The following is a 22016-nucleotide window of genomic DNA, read 5'->3' as shown; positions in this document are numbered from 1 at the left end:
TATCTGATGTCTTTCCTCTGCAGCTCTAGACTATATTATAGAGGCAGCAAGCCATCCTTCATATAGAGGTCATATCTGAAAAGCTTGTTAGTTTTACAATTGTTAATTTTTTTATGTTTCCAGTTAATACTACTATTTAGGGTACTTGGTTACCCACCACTGAAATTCTTCAAGATACCTGTTCTGAATGAGGGACCCCCAGAGAAGAGGGTTACTGGATGAACAAAACTAATACAAGACATTTATTTTTTAACTGACTTAGAAATTTTGCTACAGCATAAGAAGCTATTCTCTCAAAATTAAAATAACTTGTAGGCTTTATACTCGCCACAGATACCCAGTGAAATGTAAGCACCTGGGGAAAAACTTGATTTTACAAGTCTGTGGGTTTGAGTAATTGCAGAGAAATTCGGGTTAAGGGAAGTATTATATATGTGCATATACATATGAATTTATTGCCATACCATTGTAAGTTTCTATCAGTAAGCTTTTCTTAATTTTTCCTGACCTTGTTCCTTTTGTGTGGTGCTGTAGGAGCAATAGGTGTCCTGGCTTTCAGCTGAGCCAAGATCAGGCCCAGGAGAAGGTGTGTGGCTGTTTGAGCAGGGCTTGCTGCCTGAACAACTCTTCCACCTTCTTCTGGAAGAATAGATGGCAGGGTCAGATTTGTTGCTTCTGGGGTTGTTTGCTTGCTCGGCAATGTTTGCTTGCTCTATCATTTTGGGATGATTTTGGGGATCCCAGATGGAAACAAATTTGAGGATTGCTTTTTGTAGCTGGAAATGAATATTGCTTATAAAACAGAGGTATAAAAAGGATAAATGTCTCACTTGGCTAATCAAGGTGAATGTATTACGAAAGAGCTAGAGTGACAGTTTATCTGAAAAACTTAAAGCAACTTTAAATATTGCTTCTGTGAATCAGCTCTGCAGATCACTTGGGAAGAGCATGACGTGCAGGTATTAATGCCAAGTATTAATGCACGTAGGTAACTACGCATTTTATCAAGAGGAGCTCTTGCTACATACTAGAACCAGGGGTTTTTTGTTCTTGTTGGTACACATAACACCTTGTAGTGGCACTTTGTAACAGATTTTCAACAAAAATAACAACCGGTATCGGTCACTCAGGGTGCAGTGGAAGAGCGGGCTGGGTGCATGGGGCTGAGAGGGAGCCAGAGGCCAGGCCCACGGGGGACACGCTCCACAGGCGGGACACGCTCCACATGCGGGAGAAGGGACGGAGCCACAGGCGGGGACGCAGAAAGACGCTTTCAGAGTTTTGGAGATGGGAAGGCTGAAGAGGGAGGAAAGAAGCAGCTGGCGGAGGAGAGCGGAGAAAAGGCGGGCGGTGCAGCCTGGGGCGGGCAGAGGCTGAGGGCGCTGAGGCGGGACGGCGGCGCTGACCAGGCGGACCCCGGCTGCGGCGGGCAGGGGATCGACGAGCAGCGAGAGCTGGAAGCGACACTTCCCCGCTTCCGCCTTCCCGGGGCTGCCGCTCCCCGCGCGGGGCGGTGGCTCCGGGTCCGGCCCTCCCCGTTACCGCCCCGCCCCCCGTCACTAGGCGATGCTGCAGCCAAGATGGCGGCGGGCGCTGAGTGAGCGCGAGCGGGGGCAGCGGCTCCGCTCCCGGCGGTCTCCCCGCTTCGGGCAGGGGAAGGCGGGGGGATGAGGCGCGTCCCCAGTCCCAGCTGGTCGTCGTGAGGGGCGCGGGCCGGCAGACACCATGGCGGGGATTATCAAGAAGCAGATCCTGAAGCATCTCTCCAGGTCAGTGGGGCGCCGTGTCCCGGGAAGGCTGGGGGGGGGGGCGGCGGCAGCTCCCGGTCCCGCGCCCCCGAGGGGAGAGCGGCCCCCGGGGCCTGGCGCGGGGCGAGGGGACTGGGCTTCATTCAGCCCGCGGAGGGTGGAGCTAGAGCCGCCTCCTCGGGATGACTTGGACGCAGAAGGGGTGTCCGGCTTCTTATGTGTGGCTGTCCGGTGGTGACAGTCGCGTAAATGGCCCCTAGCCCCCTCGCTCGGTTCCCGGCGACGCAGGGGGGGCGCGCAGGCGCCCGCCCGAGGCGAGGAGGGGGCTCGGTCTGCCTGGCGCAGAAGGGAGTCACCGAGTGAGTCACTGCCGGGCTCCGGTCGCCTCCCCGCCGGGCAGACGGTGCTCGCCCCCGCAGCCCGCCGCACGGCGCCGAGCCGGGCGGGGGCTGCCATGGCAGCGGGCCCGCGCCCCCCGGGAGGCGGTGGCGCAGCCCCTCGGCGGGGGTAGCTGACGGGGCCCGCAGGGCGCTCCCCAGAGCAGCCCGTGGTGGCGAGAAGGTGTGTGAGGGGGAGCATGGAAAAGACGGGGAAAACCCCAAACCCCGTCGTAATTCAAAGGCGGCGGGGGGTTTTACACAAGTTGTCCCAGTTCGCTTGGTGGCTGGGGGTGTGGGAGCTCGGCGTGTGTCCTTGCAGGTCTGGTCGCGACACGTGAGCTCTTGCACACGCAGGTGAGGCCGGGTAACAAAAGAGACGCGTTCCGGTGCACGCAAAGGGATGAAATAAGTTCGACGTTTTCTGGGTGACTGAAATCATATCTAATGTGCCTCGTGGGTTAAAACAACAAACGAACAAACAAAACCCCTACTGTAAAATTTTGTAGCTGTCAATGTCGTGTGCTTGAAAGATGGAAAAACTGCAGAAAGTCTGACTGATGCAATTTTAAAAAGCCACATTACATTTCCCCCATTTTCTAAAGAGAGACAAAAACCTATTAGGTACTTGATCTGTTGTGATACCACAGCGTTGTTATTCTTAAGAGCTTACTTTTATAAATTAAAAAATATAACCTGAAATATTGGTCCCTTATTTGCTTATTTTTTGAAAATGTTTTATTCGATTTTTGTGTGGTATTTCTGAAAGGTGTTTATTTTCATCAGTGCTAATAAATAGAGAAAATCAAACAAAATGAAATGGCAGGTTGGCATTTGACTAATCTGTTGATGATGCACAGGAAAAACACAATTCTCATTCCAAATCCTTTGATATCTATCTGCTAAAGATGATGGATGAAGCAGTAGTAGAATAATTTTTCTTCTCCACCCTACTTATGAGTTTTGTGGCTGGGAATGCTGGTAAAGAAATGTTGTCTTCACATGAAGGTAACTGAACACTGTGCAAATGGAAATGCAATACGAAGATGTCATCAGCCTTGAGTCAGCTTTCTAATCAGAAACGTGCATGGAATCACTGGACTTAATTGACTGGTACAGCTATTTCCTGTAGTGCTATTTATCAAGCTGTATGGAAAGAGAATTAAACTGTAGTCTCTGTGCTACAGGTTAATGTCTAAAATGTGTCTGGGAACTGGTCATGAATAACATGAGCTGGTTTTTGATTAGTTTTTCAAATAAACAGCTGACTAAATTAGAATTAAGGACTTTTTAATGTTGATAAATTTGTGTTTGCTTTCTTGTGTGATGTGATAATGCTTATTCAACAAGACTATGTCAAATCATTATGACAAGTTTCATCATTTTTAAAAAGCTTATAGGATATATCTCACAACCTATGGTTTGCAAGTTGAAGTTGAGGCTCATGATCCACCCTATGTTGACATTAAAAGGGTGTGTTTGCTACCTAAAACATAGACAGTATTATTATTAAGCCCATTATTATGGGTGTTCTTAATCACATGATCAGATAATATCTTTTCTTGCTGCAGAACTGGTGCTTCAGTGGTTGTAGAAGTTCGTTACACAAGAAAACAATTCAAGTGACACGAGCAGCTGTAAATCTGGTGGCTTTTTAAATTTCAGGAACTTGTTTTTTCAACAAAAATCATAATGTTCTTTATTTCAGGATTTTCTTTAATATGTTTTATAAGAATGTGATTAAGGTAGGCTTCACACACTGCTTTATTTCAGTGTGGAGCCAAATACATGAGCAATTTCCTGTAACACAGAGGATGCCAAAGGACACTTTCACTTTGTAGTCTATTACTATATTGGTTCCTCTTCTGCAATTTTCATAGTTCCTCAAAACTGATGCCTGTTTGCCATCTTTAACGAAGCAGGTATTAGCGGCAGGATTAAAATGTACCAGAAGAAGTCCATATATAGTAAAGGAAAAGTGGAAAGAATTATCCTGTTATCTTGATTTACTTTAATTTTTGATGATTGCATTTCTCTTCATGTTTGAATAAAGCCAAATCTAGTATGTACTTCAAAGAACAAATAGAAGATACGAACTTGTACCTTCAGTTACAGAGAAGTACTTTCCTTTTTTGCCACAAATCACAGAGTCGCAGAATGGTTGAGGTTGGAAGGGATCTCTGGAGGTCATCTAGTCCAGCTCCCCCAAATCATCATTGATTTAGCAATATTTGCCATGAAGATTGCTGCAACATCTGTTAGTCACGTATTAGCAATTTTTAGTTTTCTTACTATCTAGATACTGTATATGCAAATTTAAAAGCATTGTGTCATTCAGCAGTGTAGTTTCCATTTAGCAGTTTACAATGCTTTTAGATGAACTGATATGGACACTGGTGTTGTGAAGGAGCCTTATTGTTCTACATTTGTTAGCTAGGGAAAATTTTTACATGTGTGTCTTTAAGGTCTGAGAACAAGAAGAAGAGGAAGACCCAAACTGCATTTTGGAACAGTTTTGGTATCTAAATGACTTTTTACCTTTGTAAAAGGTTTTTCTTATTGCTGTGTTACAGCTTAAGAACAGTGAAGGTAGTAGAGCTTATTTACTCAGCTTGTAACAAACCTGTATCTTATGTCAGGATCTGGTGATGAGTTTTTAGCTTTCTCAGTCTTTTAAAAACTTCTAAAATATAAGCTGTGTCCTCTATCTTCAACGTGCGTTGCTCTTCTCCAAGGCTGTGGAAGAAAATGAGGAGGGAAATGAGGGGAACAAAATACATTTTTTTGTTGTTCTTCAGATTGTGGTGCTTGGCATAGGATGTGAAACTAAATGCTATCTGCCAAGCTGAAGAGATGACTTTGTCATTTAGAGACTTTTTGTCAGCTCCATATTGTGTTAGTTGTGGGTTTTTTTGTGAATATGGATGGTGGAGTGTCTTTATTCCATAATATACGTGCCCTAAAATGAAACAAGTACCTGGATAATGGCATTATCCTTTACAAGGGTAGGAATGATACACTGTGCCTAGGAGTCTTCTGTGTAGTGTTGGGATCATTTACTCTTACTATCAAGGTCTTCCCCAGTGAACTGAAACTTGTGTTGAATCTTAATATATGCTGTTGCATGTTTTCACGGATGAGAGATTTCTTGTTGAACAGCACCTTTTATTGCAAGATTTTCTGTGCACTGCTCTGCTGTGGTAATAGCAGATACCCTTCAGCATTACTTCTTTTTCCTCAGTTAGACTTTGTAGACAAGTGTGTGAAACAATGGTGTTAAAGATTTCCAGTAGGACGCTAGATTGCGCTACACAAGTTCACAATAGCGTTCCTGTTATACTATTTGTGGTTATAAGGGGATCATCTCCACCACAGGGGTTTGAATCTTGAGTTGTTTGGATCCAAGATATTGACAGAGATTGGGTATTACTGGCACAGAATTGTATAATGTTTTTTTCAGGTGTTTTTTTCAGCTGTTTTTTGGTTTTGGCTTTTAGTATAATTGACTGAAATTGCCTTTCTAGTTAATGAGTGGTCTGAGTCTTCTGTGTAAGTATCTGCAATATCCATGCCTTTCTGTGAAAAACAGTTTTGTTTATCAAAATATGTCTAGGAAGCATGAAAGAAAGCTTACAAACTTTGCCTCTACATTGAGTTCAGTAGCTCCACTGAATATGAAATTCTTAATCTCAATTAGGTATTAACTCTTGAGTTTACCAACAATAACACATACTTCAACTTAAAAAATGACATTCTTTGTTGGAGTCCTATTTGCTATTTTCACAAAGAAAACAGTAAGAGGTTTACAAGTGTTTGGTATGGCAGAAACCCAAATTGTTTTCAGTTTGTGTCATTAGTTAATGTTCTGCATGACCTTAGACCTTCTTTGCTTTTGCTTACCTGAAGCAATAGATGTGAAAATACTAAGATTTCAATAGAAGAAAATTGCAGTAAGTTTTGGGACAATTTTTTTCACCTCATAGTTGGGAAATCATTCTAAAACACATACGAAGATTGGTTTTATGAAGAATAGTATACTAATTGTATGGATATCAGGATTCAGCTGATCCTGCTATAAACAGTGATATCCTACATCATCTGGTACAACTTCACTGATACATGTCCTACCTAAATATTTGACCTGCATATCACCTTGCTTTTATACCAGTAGGACATGCCTGTTTGGTGAGGGATGTTGCCATCTCAATAGATCTGAGATGACTCCTTTTAGAATCTACCAATGTAACACCTTTATTTGGCCAGAATGGGCTCGTTTCTTCCTGTAACTAAATGACCAAAATTGTTTGGATGAACTCTGAAACTTCTGCTAGTAGCAAAAGAAGTAGATTTTTTGCTTATTTTCAGTTTTGTCAAAGTTATCCGATTCTTCTAGCCAGCCAAAGAACACAAAGTGTGTACTTTTCCTAGAATAAACATAAAACAGCTTCTCTCTTTGCTTGTACTGAAGATTTTACATAGTGCATTCTACGTGACTGACTTTATTGGCTTGTGTAGTATGTGGGAAAATTGAAAAACGCAATGTAGATGTAACAATCTACGTCGTTCTGAATGAATCTATGTTGAATCTGAATGCTTACGGGAAGTGTTAGTATAATGTCTATCTTAAATGCTGCACCTAGTGAAAGAACGAGTCTGAAAAAGTACAGGTAGTAAAGCAGAACTGCTTGAGACAGCAGAAGAGCACAAGGAGAAAGAGGAATTTAAATTTTCATTATAACCCTGTATTTCTTAAATTCCCTTATGTTTGAAATTCAGTACTTTTTGTGTTTAAGTGGAGACTTCATGCCAACAGTTTTGTCTGTGTGAATCTGTTGGTAGTGTTCTGATGAGCATAAAGGAATCAATAAATGCTTTTTTCAGCAAAAATAAAAAACGTTCACTTTCTTCTATTGTTGTTAGTAGCTTCATGCATCAAATTGCATTTTAAGCTTCTGTAACAGAACATCTTCCAAAAGGCCAAACTGAAATTTCTGTGGTGCTTTATGAAGTTATAAATGTATTTTGGAGATAAATGAGCAATAATGTATTTGCTGATAGAATTCTTAATCATTACAATTATTAAGATTTTATATTAAATCTTGTGTTACATCTCAGAAAGATCTCTTAAGCTTTCAGTAGCATTTGGGTTAATAAAATAAACTTACAGAATTTTCCTTCTAGTTTTCAGTTTGTTTTACATTATTTTTGCAAATGTGTTATAAATCTGGATGCTGATTCTGCAGACGTTTTATTTGTACGATTAAAGTTCTGCTGATGCTTTGTTCAAGTCAGACAACTCTTATGTATACATAATAAAAATTAATGCATTTGCAGCAACAACAGGAATTAATCAGTAGCATTTTACTTGTATAGTATGCTATCATTTTCTTTAAACGATTCTCAGGATAGTTTTACTGGGAAATAAGTTTCAGAATGAAAATGATGTTGAAGATTACTTCGTGTACAAGTAGCTGATATGCTAGTGTGAAGCATTCTCAGGAAAAAGGGTATTTAAATAAAGCCTGTGAGGAATAAAATTGTGTCTTATGTCCAAATGATTATGGAGTATGTAAGAATCAAAACAAAGCCCACAGTTACATTTTTTGAAATTTGATGTTTCTCCTGCCGAAGCCTTGGTGGTTTTTTTTGTATCAAAGGGGTATAAAAGTATGTACTAAATAACTTTCAGAGTGGGAGGTGCTTGTTAAGTGTATTTTGTTTTATTTTCTGCTTTCTTCTACAAGCAGATTGGGCAAAGGAGATTAGATAATTTCTGTTGAAACATTAATAGAATTATAAAGGCTTACATGAAGTGATTTGTTGCACAGATTTTTTTGCAAATCATGAGAATAATTGCTAACAAGTAATTACACAACATATCTAGGTTTTGGCTGCTTGCGGGGGAACCCAGGTTTCTCAACCCAGTAGCTCCCACAGGACTTCTTCTGTACATTTTTATGGAGCTGGTGCTAACCAGGGTTCAGATCTCTTCATTCTCTCCTCTTTTCATGAGAAGAAACAGGAGAGGAAAGTAAGAAAAGGGCTCCCATTCAGGCTGTGGCTTTTAGTACTTCCAGGCTCCCCTGTGTGGATGTACAAGCCTTGCTGTGTGAAGAATGCTCCCAGCACAGATTTTGTGGCAGCTCTGCCATGCAGTTTACCATATAGCTTGAGAATACCAGAGCTTTTACTTTCTCAGAGAAGTTGGCTGCTTCTGTTATCTGACTCCCAAGGAAGCAACCTTGGGATCCATCTACCCAGGCATGTGGAAGCTATGTGGTTGCTTACTTCTGGAACAATTTTCATGTTGTAGTTGCTCCCATTGCTGGGGATCTGGAGACCTGAGAAAAATAAGCATTTGTAAATAGGTATCTGTAATTCACTTTAGTAATAAATCTCTTAAACGTTGTTCATATATCCCAACAAACTGCCTACTGAGGGCACTGTCCAAATGCTTGGATTTTATTGTACCCAAAAGGGTAAAGTGTAGGAATTAATTATATTACTTATATTCACTTTTCAAAGTGAAGACAGTTAACAAAAAGATTATTTTTTTTAAATTACCATATGGTTTGACAAATCAAAGATTCTAATTTTTAATTTTTGAGAAGCTTAATGTACTAAAATTTCTTAGCCTGCAAAATCAAAATGTCAAGCGTGTGCAGGTCTTTGTAGCACCGCCCCAAAGACAAAAACAAATCCATTTTTTGCCATTCCCTTACATCTGTAGAGTCATGTTTTTTTAGTGTGAGTTTTGAATAGGTGAAGTTGAGACACCGTGAATAGGAACAAATAATGTGGGCTGAGAAATCTCAGGCTAGGCAAAACAAAACTGAAAACTTGTCTCCCATTTCAAAATAAAATAAAAACCTCTTATGGTGCATCTCTGGGCTATCTTCGTTCTCACATTCCAAATATACTTACTGAGTACCTCTGAAACCACTTGGCTATATTATATAGACCTTTTCTGCATGATTAAAATTTTCTCCGTAAGCAGTTCATTTAAACATGGCTGCAGTATTGTAGTATTGGACAGCAAGGGAATCTAGCATTTTACACAGGTCTGTTTCCTTTTTAGTTCTATAATGTCATGATGTGTAACAAACTGTTGTAACTGCAGTTATCTTTAGCTAAAACTCTCTTACATTATTGTATCACTCCTTTTTCCCTTTGAACTTGATCCCTTGTGTGTCCCCTGTGTCCCATTCCCTGCAGCGATCCCAGCTGGCTCTGGTGGAGATTGGTTTGCTGTGAATATCCTTACTACCAAAATGAGTACCAGAAGCTTCTCAGAAGCCGTGGCAACTGACCACTTGCTTTCACCAGGAATAGGGGCCTTTTGTCTGAATACCTTGCCCTCAGGTAACTTCCCCTCTCCCACCTTTGTAGAGTAAATGTAAGAGGTGGTATGCATTTATATAAATTTGGGAGTGAAATGAGCTCTGTAAAATGTTAATTGGATTTTCTCTCCTGTTTGTTTTTGTAACTTACAATTCTGCAAAAAATAATTGTTTGCTATGCAGCTACGTGTTTTGGTTTTTTGGGGTTGTTTTTGTTTTTAAGTCCTAAACTAAATTTGCAAAATTCGTTTGTGAAGTAAGTCAGCAGTCCCATTATAAACATACCTTTATGTGTATTTTCTAAATGTAATCTTCTGCGTGTTTCTCAATATCTTAGGCTATTTGACATTTGCTGTTTATCATGTACACCTACTTAATTTTTTTTCATAACTTGATGTTTATTACCTCTGTATTGATAGATATTTGAAGGATCAGTCAGCTTTTTACCTAGTTTACATAAGAGAATAGCTGATTTTTTTAAAATCAAAATAGCCCTTATAGTTAATGTCTTATTGAGAAATATAAATAAATGATCCAGTTTCCAAAAGGCAGATGTTGTCATGCTTTTGCACTACACTGTTACTTCTTGATTTTAAATTTATAAAATTACTTCGCATCAAGTGGCTTTTCTTTGCATTAGGTACAGAATGTTGTATTTTGAGTGGCATTTAATAGTTATCAAGTATAAGCACATTCCCAAAATGTAAGGTGTTATTTTTGCTGCCTACAGTGTGGAAATTGCATATACCTTGCCACATACAGTTTACTATATTAAGGATTTTATGTTATCTTGTACTCAGTGTATGCATTAAGGTCTGTCGTGTATGGGATTGTCATGTTTGAAACAAGTTTTTTGGGTTTGATAATATTGACCATTTCTATGCTTGTGTAAGTGATAGGTGAAAAGACTCATGGAATAGAAAAGCTAATATTGGTCTGCATGAGGATTTATCATAAATGAAAGAGAAATTGCTTGAGCAATATTTTACTTACAAGATGATTATCATTCATGCAGTGTAAGCTCCTCATTTATGCACAGTGCTTGGCTATGTCTGAGCAGATCTGCTGCGTGACACATAATTAGGTAATAGCCACTGATGATGGCAGCTGTTTCAGTTCTGCCTGTACCCAAAGAGCAACCAATACAGTTTTTGCAACTAGAAAGAAAATAATTTCCTGTATGTATTTTTACAGAATTAACTAGGGGAAGCTTTATATATTGCCAGGGGATGTCAGTATTTGAGAAAGTATGGAATGGGTCTTAGAATGAATGGATAAGTGTACTAAGCTGTCTTTAGGAAGTCAGCTGGGGTAGGAGTCCACGCTGAAGTCCTTCTATGTTGTCATGAAATGGAAGCAATTATTTGGAAAGCATCAGCAAAGCAGATGTACTATGCAGTGCTCCACTTCCTAGGATGGGAGAGATAAGGGGGATTGGTGTGACACTGCACCAGATGCGTTACACAAGTATGGGCTGGTTGTTGAGTCAGGGTCCTAATTAGTGATTTGCCAGGAAAGGAAGATCCTGTCTTTAGACTATGGTAAGTCAAAAGGCCTGATTAGTGTTAGGTGGTTCAGGTTCTGTATAGTAGCCTGAAAAGTCCCACCCGAAGCTGTAGGGTTGTAGGTAGTGTTTTGGACTTGTCTAGTGTGCTATAATTTGTGGCCGGCTGAGAGCAGTAGGTCCAGGCTGGGTGTGCAAACAGGGGAGTACCCTGTCCTGCCCCAGAGGGTTGGTCTGTGAGCACCTTTGCAAGATGCTGTGCAGCAGATCATGCAGATCCTCTCCATGCTGGACATCCAGCAGGCCATGCAGGGTTCTCCATCTTGCACTCAGCCACCAAATACATACCTGACAATTTTACAGAATTTCAAGGTGTGATTAAATAGAGCACGCAGGCATTCATGTGGGGTGGCCACATTACCCATGGGTAAAGGGGTGATACTGTTCTCCTATACACACTGATGTTGGAAGGTGTAAGAAGGTGCCAGCCAGGTATCATAGGTAGTGAGGGGTGTACTTGAAAAGTCTGGTGTCAGGTGTAGCTGCTGCAGTTGGTATTGCTATTTAGGCATCCCCTGTGATTCCTTGTAGCTTGCAGAATGAGGGAATGGTAGCCCTTGCGGTTCACTTACTGATAGGGGCTTCTTGGGAGGAAACTGCATGGTATTTTGGAATCTGTGCAGGACAAAACATTGCTGATACAGATGACTTCTGGATAAAGGCTGGAGGATAGCCCCTTAGACTACCAAAGTTATGTCTACTATAGACTTGTCTACTGGTTACCCGCTGGCTGCTGGCAGTGGTGAGATTTTACAGTGCTACGGCAATGCTCTCTTCCTGGTGCAGACTGTGAGAGTGCCATTGTTTATGGGAGGTTTTTTGTCCAGAAATATTAAAATTTATCCTCACAAGTGTTTATTCTCAACCTAATGTACTGTGAATATTCTTAAGTAAAGAACTTAAGTGTGTCTGGTTAATCCTACTATGTTGTAGGTGTAGAAGGTATTACTTCTCCCTACAAACCCTACCAAGTGCCTTTTTTTTTTTTTTAAATTCTTTTAAGCTTTTGGTCTTGGTACTGTATTCTATCCTGATGTTTTCATGGGCATTAAAATGTTCTGCAATGAGTGTTTCCTTTTACTGGCTTTAAATGTGTTATTTTTTAGTTTGGTGTGTGTTTTTGTTCTTAAGATAAATGAGCATCCAATTAACTTTTTGTGCAGTGTTCATTACTTTGTCATTAATGTTTTTGTTTATCCTCTCTGTTTCTAAATTAGTTTTAATATTTTCAGAAATGGATATAGTGTCCAAGATGAGGGCATGCCACCATATTTGCAGTGCTATTTAGTACTACTTACAATTAATTTTTTATACATAAAAATACTTTAACCTTCATATATCCCAGGCAGTTTTTCATCAGTTGTCTCTTATCTTCTAGCTTTATTTCCTAAAAATGTATCTTTCACTTATACTTCATGGAAACTACTGGGTTCTATCTTTAGATGTTCAGTATCTTGCATCATCAGTGAGTCAGAAGTTTCTGCAAAGCCATTTGCTGATGTCTTGGGTTCCTCAGAAGGTCAGTTTTCTGTGGGCTTGATGAATGTGTCTTTAATGTTACCTGTCAGCTTTTACACATTTTACCTCAACCTGCAGAGCTAAAAATCATTTACTCTAAATCTTACATAAACCATAGTTAATGGTTTCTTGCTGGTTGAAATACTAATTTAATACACTGCATTAAAAATAGAACATCCCTAGGACAGCCAGGATTCACTGAAAGGTTTCTGTTACTTCACAGTTCACCAGCTTTTTATAGGGCATTACTAAATATATTTAGTGCTTTTGGATTTCTATATATCCTTTGGACATATTAGATATTGTTGCTCTTGCAGTCCTCTGACCAACTTCTACTAACCTTAAGCCTGTATAGTTAATTTTTGGTGAAGCTTTTTGGTTGAAGTTCCAAGAGAAGGTATCAGTTGCTTGATTCTAATCTTGTTTCATGGGTCTGAAGGATTAAAATAGACATCTTTTACAGAAGTTTAGGTTTTGTATTTGGTTTTCTTCCTGGTCTATCACATCCATGCAAAATTTTAATTAATGCCGTACTGTTTCAATACAGGTCAATCACTTGTTGCATCTGTAAAGTCTGTCTTTTGTCTGTCTGCCATTCACTTAATGGCAGCTAAATCTTTAATCCTGTATGACTGTAGTCTTTCTCACCTCTTCTTTTCTCTCCTGTCATACCTGGATCAAGAAGGGAATGCTACTAAGAACTCTTCTGAATGTCATTGTTCTTAATGTTACCAGTATGTGGAGTTGTTTTTTAATCTAGGGAGTCTGGCTTTTTCTCATCTAGGACTTGCTACCATCTAAATAGATCTAAGCATCTTGGTACTTTGAACTTAATTAATGATGTGCTGCCACGGGGAAAAATATAGCAATGCTCCTGAACTTAGTATTTGCAGGTGTTTTGTTCCTGAGACACTGATATTTCTTCTGGCTACAGGAAAGAAAATATGAGAAGGGAAATTGTTGTGTTGCCTGCAGCATGCTATTCGCTGTGACTTTTTTTTTTTTCTTATTTAAAGCTGGGAAGGATTTAGATTCCCCCCCCCCCCTTTCCCCAGATCAAACCAGTTATTAAAAATCAGTTTTGATTCGTGGTGTTACACCAGATGAGAGGAACTTGCTCCTAACAGTACACACTCTGGTGATCCCAATGTTTTGTTTCTGTGGCGGATTTGACAAAGAGTTAGTTCTGTTCCTTTTCTATTTAAACATGAAGTCCTAAAATTTGAAGTGGTACAGTGAGCAGAATGATAGTAGACCTCCTTCTCTCTGTTACCTGGAGTCATGGGAAGCCAATATCTACCTCAGAAACTCAATTGAAAAAAGAATGTTTTTTTCTTGCTTCAGAAATCATATAGAGTTCCTTAGTGATCTAATAACATGGTTCAGCCAGGTGAAACAGGAAAAAAAACAGTTATCTTTCGTTCCATTTCTGCTGTTTCATTATTGATACAGTTTTCAGTGCTTTCAGAAGCGTGGTAGGCCACGCTTCCCTTTTTCAGAGCTTGTTGTTTTGAACCATGCATCTTTTTAAGGAGTTCTAGTTCATAACAAGGAGATAAGCAAAACATGTGGCACATTATGATTTAATAGTCTGTCATGATTAGAGCATACATGTAGGGTCAAATTGCTGAAGGAATTTTCTTTAAAAAGCAGGGGAGGCATATGGTTGAGCCAGGTGGAAGAGATTGTATATTGAGTAGATGTGCAAAACAGCTGAGAATCCCATGCCCCAATGCGATCCAGACTTCCGTTATTTCTCTATTAAATCCAGAGGTTGGAGTTTCTGTTGACGAACTTGACAAGGCATCTGGTATTCTCTCCAAACCTTTGTGGAGCGCTGCTCTGAGCTTCATGTGGTCTGTGGCCTTCATTACACAAACCATAAGCTTGTGCTTTTGGAGAAGTGTTTTCCCCTGTCTTCTCTACTGGTTTTGGTTGTTTTTTGTTTCTAGTTTCACTTCTTGGCCATCTGCATGCATGAGCATCCATTCAGAGCTCCAAGCCTGCATTGTCACAAACAAAACTTTAGAAAATAAGTATTTTGGGCAAGGAAAAAAATGCATCTTCTGTGTAGATTTTTAGTTATTTTAGAGAGAAAAGAACTAAAAGAACTGTTGTGGTCCTGACAGAATACAATGATTGTAACTTATTACTCATATGTATGATTACTACTGTGCTGTTATTTTGCAGTCTTTTACTCTTTTCACTAAACTCTTAGTCTGTGCTCTGTAAATTAAAGTTGAACCATCTAACTGCATAGTAGTATTTAGTGCATGCATGTGTGTGTGTATATATATATTTATGTACCCAAGGGAGGTGTGTCAGGCTGCTTGTGATATTGATAACTTCATATTTCTGGATTCTTGCATTTAAAGTGTAAAGTATTTTATAGCATTAATCTACCTTGTAGAACTGAATATTAAAACTGACTTGAAATTCATGCTATCAGATATAGTAATTCAAACCACAAATCATATGTTTTGAGAGAGGAAGAGTAGTTTGTGAAATTGAAACTAAATCCGTGGAAACAGTTTTGCTAAGAATATCTTGTGGTATTAGCAAACCAAGTATGTATTGCCTCAATAACAGTGATGTCCTACTGCCACAGCAAAACAGTGTAGCAGAAAGCTTTGGTGAACTCAACCATGCCCCTTATTTCCGTTCCTCTTGCCCTTTCCTTTTACTTTTTTCTGTTCTGCTTTATTCATGTCTTGTACCGAGTCATGGGTATTAACACTGGGTCTGTTCCCTAGAAAAGGAACATCAGTCAGGAATTCATTGGATGTTGTGCAGGGAAATGGCCCTGTTGTTGAGGTGTCTGCTCCCAGTTTGACCCAGTTTTTAAGGAGTAGTTAACTCATTCTAAGGAATGAACACCAGAGTAGAAAACAAATGATAAGCTGGGGGGGAGCTGTTTGCTTGTGCCAAGTCAGAGAGAAGAATGTGTGCATATCATGAAATTGGTGACATTGTTAGTTCTGAGTAGTTATATGAAAAGCACATAGAGAATTTTTAAATGGGTTTCCTCGAGCAAAGATTTCTAATCATGAAACATCATGGCACGATCAAAGATTTCTAATTACTACATATGCAGAATCACATCATTCTACCCTAACTTTACAGGAAGTAGCTCTGTTTTACGTAAAAATTGTATCAGAAATGTGATAGACTAATAAGTCCTCAAAGTTCAAGCAATTAAGCATTCTAGGTTACAGTACTAAGAGACACAACAGATCTTTAGGTGTAGAGATAACTTGCCAACCTCTAAAGGCGTGCTGCCTCCTCCTTAGATTTTGCCTGGCAATAAATATTAGAAAACATCTCCAACATCAGAATATTTAGAATAATATTAACATTTAATTTAACAATAAAATTAAAAGTTAATAGTATTAAAATATTAAATGGTGGACTTTAGCTGAGTAACAATTTTGTCAGTGATTATTATACCAACTTGTGGCAAGTTCACTAGAACTTGTGCTAGACAGACATCAGCGTCTGTGGTACATCTTCTCCCTGACTCTCTGTTGACTGAATGCGAAGCGCACCAGAAAGAAAAGTCAAAGCACTCTGGCTTAGTGGGGCATGTCCTGGTTTGATGTACCATGGGATCCTAGAACAATACCATTTGGAGAGTTGTGGTTGCCCTAAGGCTTTTTAAAAAAATTTTTAATTAAAAATACTGTTCTTTTTGTCATTTGGCTCTTCTTTTAATTTTATGCATGAAGATCTGAATTCTTGTAAATTCTAACTAATGGGTATGATCACTTTGTGTTTTGCAGGGCTAGCTGCCCAAATAGGTCAACTTCTAATTTTTTATTTTTTAAGTTAGAAGCCACTGTATAAAACTAAAAGGTTTTCCTGTTATATCAAGTAGTATGAAATGGTTCTAAAGTGCTGAAAATATCCATCAGATAAACAAAAGTGTATTCTATGGAACAACTGAGTTTAGAAGGAGCACAGAAACATACTGGCACAGAAACATAAAGCGTTGGCATCCTCTGTAGAAAATTGGCTCTGGACAAAGCAGATAGACAAAGCCGATGTGGCTGTATATTATGAAGTTGCTATGGGGTTTGGGGAAACACCACAGTCTCCTCAGCATCCACTCATCAGTCACATTCCAGCCGTGGAAGTGGAATGAAGAGATCTGCTGCTAGAGGTGCCTACACCTGAAATACCTTCTCACAACTCACCTGTTAAGAGTTTCTTTCTGTGACTCTTGAAATGAAGGGTGTAGTCCTACCAGTGGAGGTCATCTTATGTTGGTCTGTGCTGAATGAAGCAGCATTCAGAGCACTTTTCCTTTCACTGACTGCAAGAGAGGTAACAAATTCAAAGCAACACTCTCAGAAGAATTAAAAAAAAAATGTAGAAATGGGGGGAAAAATGATGCTCCTTGTTGAGATTGCTTTCCCTGTCCTGCTCCTTGTTGGGAGGGGCTGGCTCCTATTTTATCTGTTTGAAGGATGTCGGAAATAACTCAAGGTTGGCTTTGCTGTCTCCATTCTCCTCCTTAATGGTATTTTGGTGTCTTTCTCACTGTGAAGTGTGGAAACCCGTTCCTGTAGATCCTCCGGGTTTCACTGTGATGTGTCTGCAGTTGAGACCAAGATGATGGTTAGATCTGTCTCCAAGTTGAGTGGCATTTCTGGTGTGGCATAGCAACAGGGAATGCTGAGGGGGACGACTTCCAAAGAGCATGAGTCTCAGGAGACTCTGTGTGTGTGTGTGTGTGTGTGTGTGTAATGGCAGAATGTTTTGGCATTTGCTGTATAAATGTGACTTTAAAGTAACACCAATTTGTGATTCTTATATTGACCTTCATCTAGAAGGTCGAGAGAGAGATGTGACTGAAAACATTCAGTGGCTGCTTTTTTTCTTCTAGGAATTTGAATTAGCTGAGTCAGATGAGACTTGTCAGTACGATTTCTGAGACAGGAGGCTTTATATTTTGCAGTTACTGATAGGATGTTTTACTGAGGCAGGTTATTCAGCTCTTCTCATTACTCTTTCTTGTTGAAAGGAACAAAGAAGGGTAACCAGAAAATTAAATGATTTAAAGTCCTTTATTCCCCTCATAATGTTTCTAAATGGAGCGTTTAGAAGTACATTAGTTGCCAAGGAAAATATATTTGTCAATAGCCTTATCTTAATGTATTTTTAGTACTGAAATTATTACAATATATTATTCACGAATCAAAGCTCATTCCTTCTGGATAATTTATGCCTTGTAAGCAATACAGAAACAACTGCAACACTTATTTCATAAGAAACGTGTCTAGTATTATTTGTAAATACATCTTGAATAATTGCAGACTTGGTATAGTAAAAAAAATTAAAAATTAACTGAACTTTTAATTCTGAACAAGCTTCTTCCCCTGTGCACCTCCACCCCCAGATGTCTTGATCTTTGAGTGTTCCTCTTCATGATTAAACTGACAGGAGATGAAACTCTGTAAGTTTATGATGTCTGGCTGAATGTTTCATAGGAGCGGTAAAATGGATGTTTGCATTTTGTCAGGATAGGTAAATGCATTTCCAAAGCTTACCATCACAAGAATGCAGTAAAGCAGCTGGACTGAGAAAATGCCTGCCATGTTTCAAGCCACACTTGGAAACTGTTAAGAGGAAAAGCTTGCCGCCCTCTTCACCTTCTTCCACCATCTCCTCCTGAGTATCTGACTTATTAAGGACCTTGTAGTTTGGTTAGAAATTGGTCTCTTGAATGGGCAGGAAATGTTGGAGTTGCACCTCCTGGGGCGTTGCTTCAAGGCAATGTTCTGTCCCTGTGGACAGACAAACCCCTTTGCTCTCTGCCCGCAGGATATCAGTGCGGGGAGATTTCAGTGGGAAAAGTCACAAAGTGTAATGCAAACAGTAGTATTTTCTACTACCTAATCTTGTAAAATTAGACCCAATTCATGCACAGAAACAATTTTTCCATGGCAGAATGCAAGTGTGGTTAAGTATAGCCTATTCTTCAGCTTGTGGTAGATATAATGCTACAGCTGTTGATTTGAGGGTAAAGTACCCATGATTTTTGTCACGTTATCGCACAAGGATGTGAACCATTTGACACAGTCACATAGATTGTTCTATTATATCAGCAAATCATAGCGTCTTTGAAGTATAATGAAATTTATTGCATATGTACTCTTTTAAATAGTTACATTTTTTATACAACATGCTGCTATGTATGTGTAAATATGTGTGTATGTGTATTTCTAATTTATGTTATTAAATTATATGATTAACCCTAATAAATATTTAATTAAAACTTTTCATTTCAAGATTTTAACTGTAAATATATATAGAAAGGTACTATTTATAAGGAGTAGCTTTTTGTTACTCCTCCTGAGTGAATTCTAAGCCAATCCTGCTTGCTCTAAGAATGACAGTGTAAGTTGTAGAGTTTTTGGATTTCTGTTTTTTCCTCCTTTTGAAAAACTAAAGAGTGAAATAGATTCACTTCTACTTTACATAGTTTAAAATAAATAGTTAAATACTTTGAATCAAGGATTTGTTATTCTGGGTGATGGACAAATTAGAAGATACCTCATAATATATTCAATTTTGTTTATGTATTTGTAAATTGAGTTAATGAGATGCAAAAATTTAGAGGGACAAAGCAATTCCATGGTACCATTTCTTTTCAGGGTGAAATTGTACCTAGGAATCTAAGAGGATTTCCTCAGCCCAAGACCATTGCTTTAAGTTAAATTATCAGCTATATGTGGGACAGCTCTGATTGCTTCATATGCATTTACTTAAAGTACGTGTTTGTTTTTAGGTTCACCAAAAATCTGTCACCTGACAAGATCAACCTGAGCACATTAAAGGGGGAAGGTCAGCTGACCAATTTAGAGCTGGATCAAGAGGTGCTTCAGAACATGCTCGATCTTCCAACATGGCTTGCTATAAACAAGGTCTTTTGCAATAAAGCATCCATTAGGGTGAGTATTTTATTGTGCCGGAATGGTAATTAGCCAAATATTTCTTTTTTTTTTTTCCTTCTGTCTCTGTAAACTTTCAAGCAACTTTGTATTAACAGAAAATTGTGATGAGTGTTTGATAAAATTTTAGAGAAAAACAAAGATGTTACCAGCAATAATTTCTTACTGATTTTTGTTTCTCATGTAATGACATGAAATATGTATGGAAATGATGAAAATAAGCAATGATTCTTTTAATTTTTTTTTTCTTTCTGAGTAGAATTTATTCCTGCATGTTCTGAAATAGGAGTAGAGATAAAAGCTTGTATTTGCCCACGGTAATTAGTCTACAATAATTATTTATTATTCTGGTTTTTTATGTGTTATTTCTTCTCTTTACCCCTCTCTTCCTCTTGCTTTCACTCTTGTTCCTTTCCTATTTCCAAAAATATCTTTCCGAGGGATTCTGGTCTCTGTGGGAAATGTGTAAACACTCTAAAATTAGTAGTTGTTGCTTTTTTGCTTCAATTCTTAGCAGCCACAAGGACCAATGTATATCATCTCTCCTGGATTATACTAATATTAGAGTAAGAAATGAAGCTGTGGCTTGTTTTTGACAGAAGTTATGATCTGGTCAAACTTTGGCACATCTTCAGTCTTTTGTTTTTTTCTCTCCCCCCCCCCCCCCCCGCCCCCCCCCAATGGGAGATTGTCCTGATTTTTCTGAATGCAGTGAACTTTATGCTTTGTTGCAGGCATCCAATTACTTGTAGGCCAACAGAGCAAATGTGGATTTTCTTTCCTTTTAAAGGAAAGAATGTGGAAGACAGCATTGCTTTTTCTGGTGCTTGACAACTCTCTATTAAAGAGACAGATTCTATTTTGTTTGTCTGTTTTCTGCTCAGTGATAAGTAGGTTTTGAAGTTCTGTTTTTAACACCTAAAATAAATTTATGTGTGTGCATAAATTTACAGTATTTTCAGATAAGCTTGATATTTTGAAAGCAATATTATTCTGAGTTCAGGAGTTACAAATGTAATTTGTATGTGTAAAACACATTATAAACAAATGCTTTATTTTACTGTATTTTTAATGTTTACTTTGCTTTAGAATAATGTTTTCCCTTGCAGATACCATGGACAAAATTGAAAACACATCCCATCTCTTTGGTGAGTTCTGAGATCAACTGCTAAATATCTTCTGTGTAGCAGAATTTATATCAAATATTTATATAGTTCTCTGACTTGGCTAGTAGAAATAACTGAAACATTAACGGGTCTTTACTAAGTGTCCTCTGGGTAGTGGCAGATCAAGACAAAATGCCTTAATGTTTTTGTTGGTTGGTTTGTTTTCTTAATCTATGGCTTTGGGTGTCATCGCTATGTTTGACTGTTAGCTAATTTGTTAAGTTCTTCAGTCATTACATCTTAATTTGGGTTCACCTGAAGGGTACTTATTTGTCCACTAACCCTTTTACAAGTTCCTGCTTTTCTTTTGGAGCTATTTTTTCTAAGGGCTTTTCTATTCTACATCTGTACTCTGCCCAATGATCTCAGTTGTAGCAGGTTTGATACACATAACATAACACTTACAGGGTTTCTGTAACAGCCTAGGATTCAGCCTGGGTATAAATAGGATGTAAAATGTGTAAATAGGACTCAACAACAGTTAGAAGTAATGCTAATACTTGCATTTGTTTAATTTTGTTCTTTATTTTTAAGTATACTGAGAAATGTGGTAACACCAGAAGTGATTTGCTTGATGATAGCTAAACTTTCTTAATTGTGTTTACTTAGGAATGAATATCCCTTTAACTGTCATGCTTCCCAGTCTTGCAGTGAATTCCTGAATGTGCTTGTAATTCCTTAGTTCGGAGTCAGACTTGGGAAAGACATGTTGTTTTAAATACTTGATGCATTTGCTGGTGACCCAGTTGTAATGTACTAATGTCTATACCACTTCTTCCTGACACACAGAGCTTAAAGTGTGGTAATGCCGAGGTGGCATGATTCAACCTCTTGACTGTAAGATGCAAGTGCCAAATTAGGAAATCAGTTTAAGCCATGCTATTCTTAAGAATTACATACTTTGGCCTATGGTAGCAAGGCCTGATTGTTTGCTTTGCTCCTATTGAACTTATATTAGCAATCTTTGAGGCTAAGATAACTTTCAAGGTCACCTTTTTTACATAAAGTTTTCCTTGAACAAGTGCATTAAATTGATAACAAAAGTTCACTCTTCAGTCGTAAACTGTACAACAGCCTTTTTGACTTCTAAAGGAAGGTGAATTCAATGGCCTAAATGTCCAACTTCAGCCCTTTAATACATCACTGAACTTGCACTATTTTGGTGGGGATGTTTTTGCTACTGAGAATTCAATTACATTGGAATAGCATCCTCTGTTTGCATAGCTTAGGAGGTAACTAGAACCAGTAGTCTAGCCAAAGGTACTTTCATTGAGCTGAGTTGCCCTTTGTGAAAATCCATCTGTTAACATAGTGGCAAATACTAAGTTATCTTTGCTCATAATCGATTTC

The 22016-nt window shown here is 38.8% G+C and overlaps 1 protein-coding gene across 7 annotated transcripts in view; it reads left to right on the top strand.

Annotated features, from left to right (window-relative positions):
* The first annotated feature begins 1629 nt into the window (after positions 1-1629).
* BLTP3B (bridge-like lipid transfer protein family member 3B) overlaps positions 1630-22016 on the top strand; it is a 63560-nt gene continuing 43173 nt past the window's right edge. For 4 of the 7 annotated variants that reach the window (XR_012043197.1, XR_012043198.1, XM_072866067.1 and 1 more), the window contains exons 1-3: positions 1630-1769; positions 19338-19500; positions 20610-20648. Coding sequence is in view for 4 of the 7 variants with exons in the window: in XM_072866067.1 (XP_072722168.1) it covers positions 1726-1769; positions 19338-19500; positions 20610-20648 (246 nt within the window). In the remaining 3 variants the exon portion in view is untranslated. Of the gene's footprint in view, positions 1770-2149; positions 2310-9340; positions 9488-19337; positions 19501-20609; positions 20649-22016 lie in introns of those variants that run through there. The other 3 variants (XM_072866077.1, XM_072866086.1, XM_072866096.1) reach the window with 3 other exon arrangements.

The sequence above is a fragment of the Ciconia boyciana genome, chromosome 1, assembly GCF_034638445.1.
Source record: "Ciconia boyciana chromosome 1, ASM3463844v1, whole genome shotgun sequence".
Classification (NCBI taxonomy): Eukaryota; Metazoa; Chordata; class Aves; order Ciconiiformes; family Ciconiidae; genus Ciconia; species Ciconia boyciana.
Note: the sequence above shows the minus strand (reverse complement) of the source record. Positions and strands in the feature narration are given on the sequence as shown.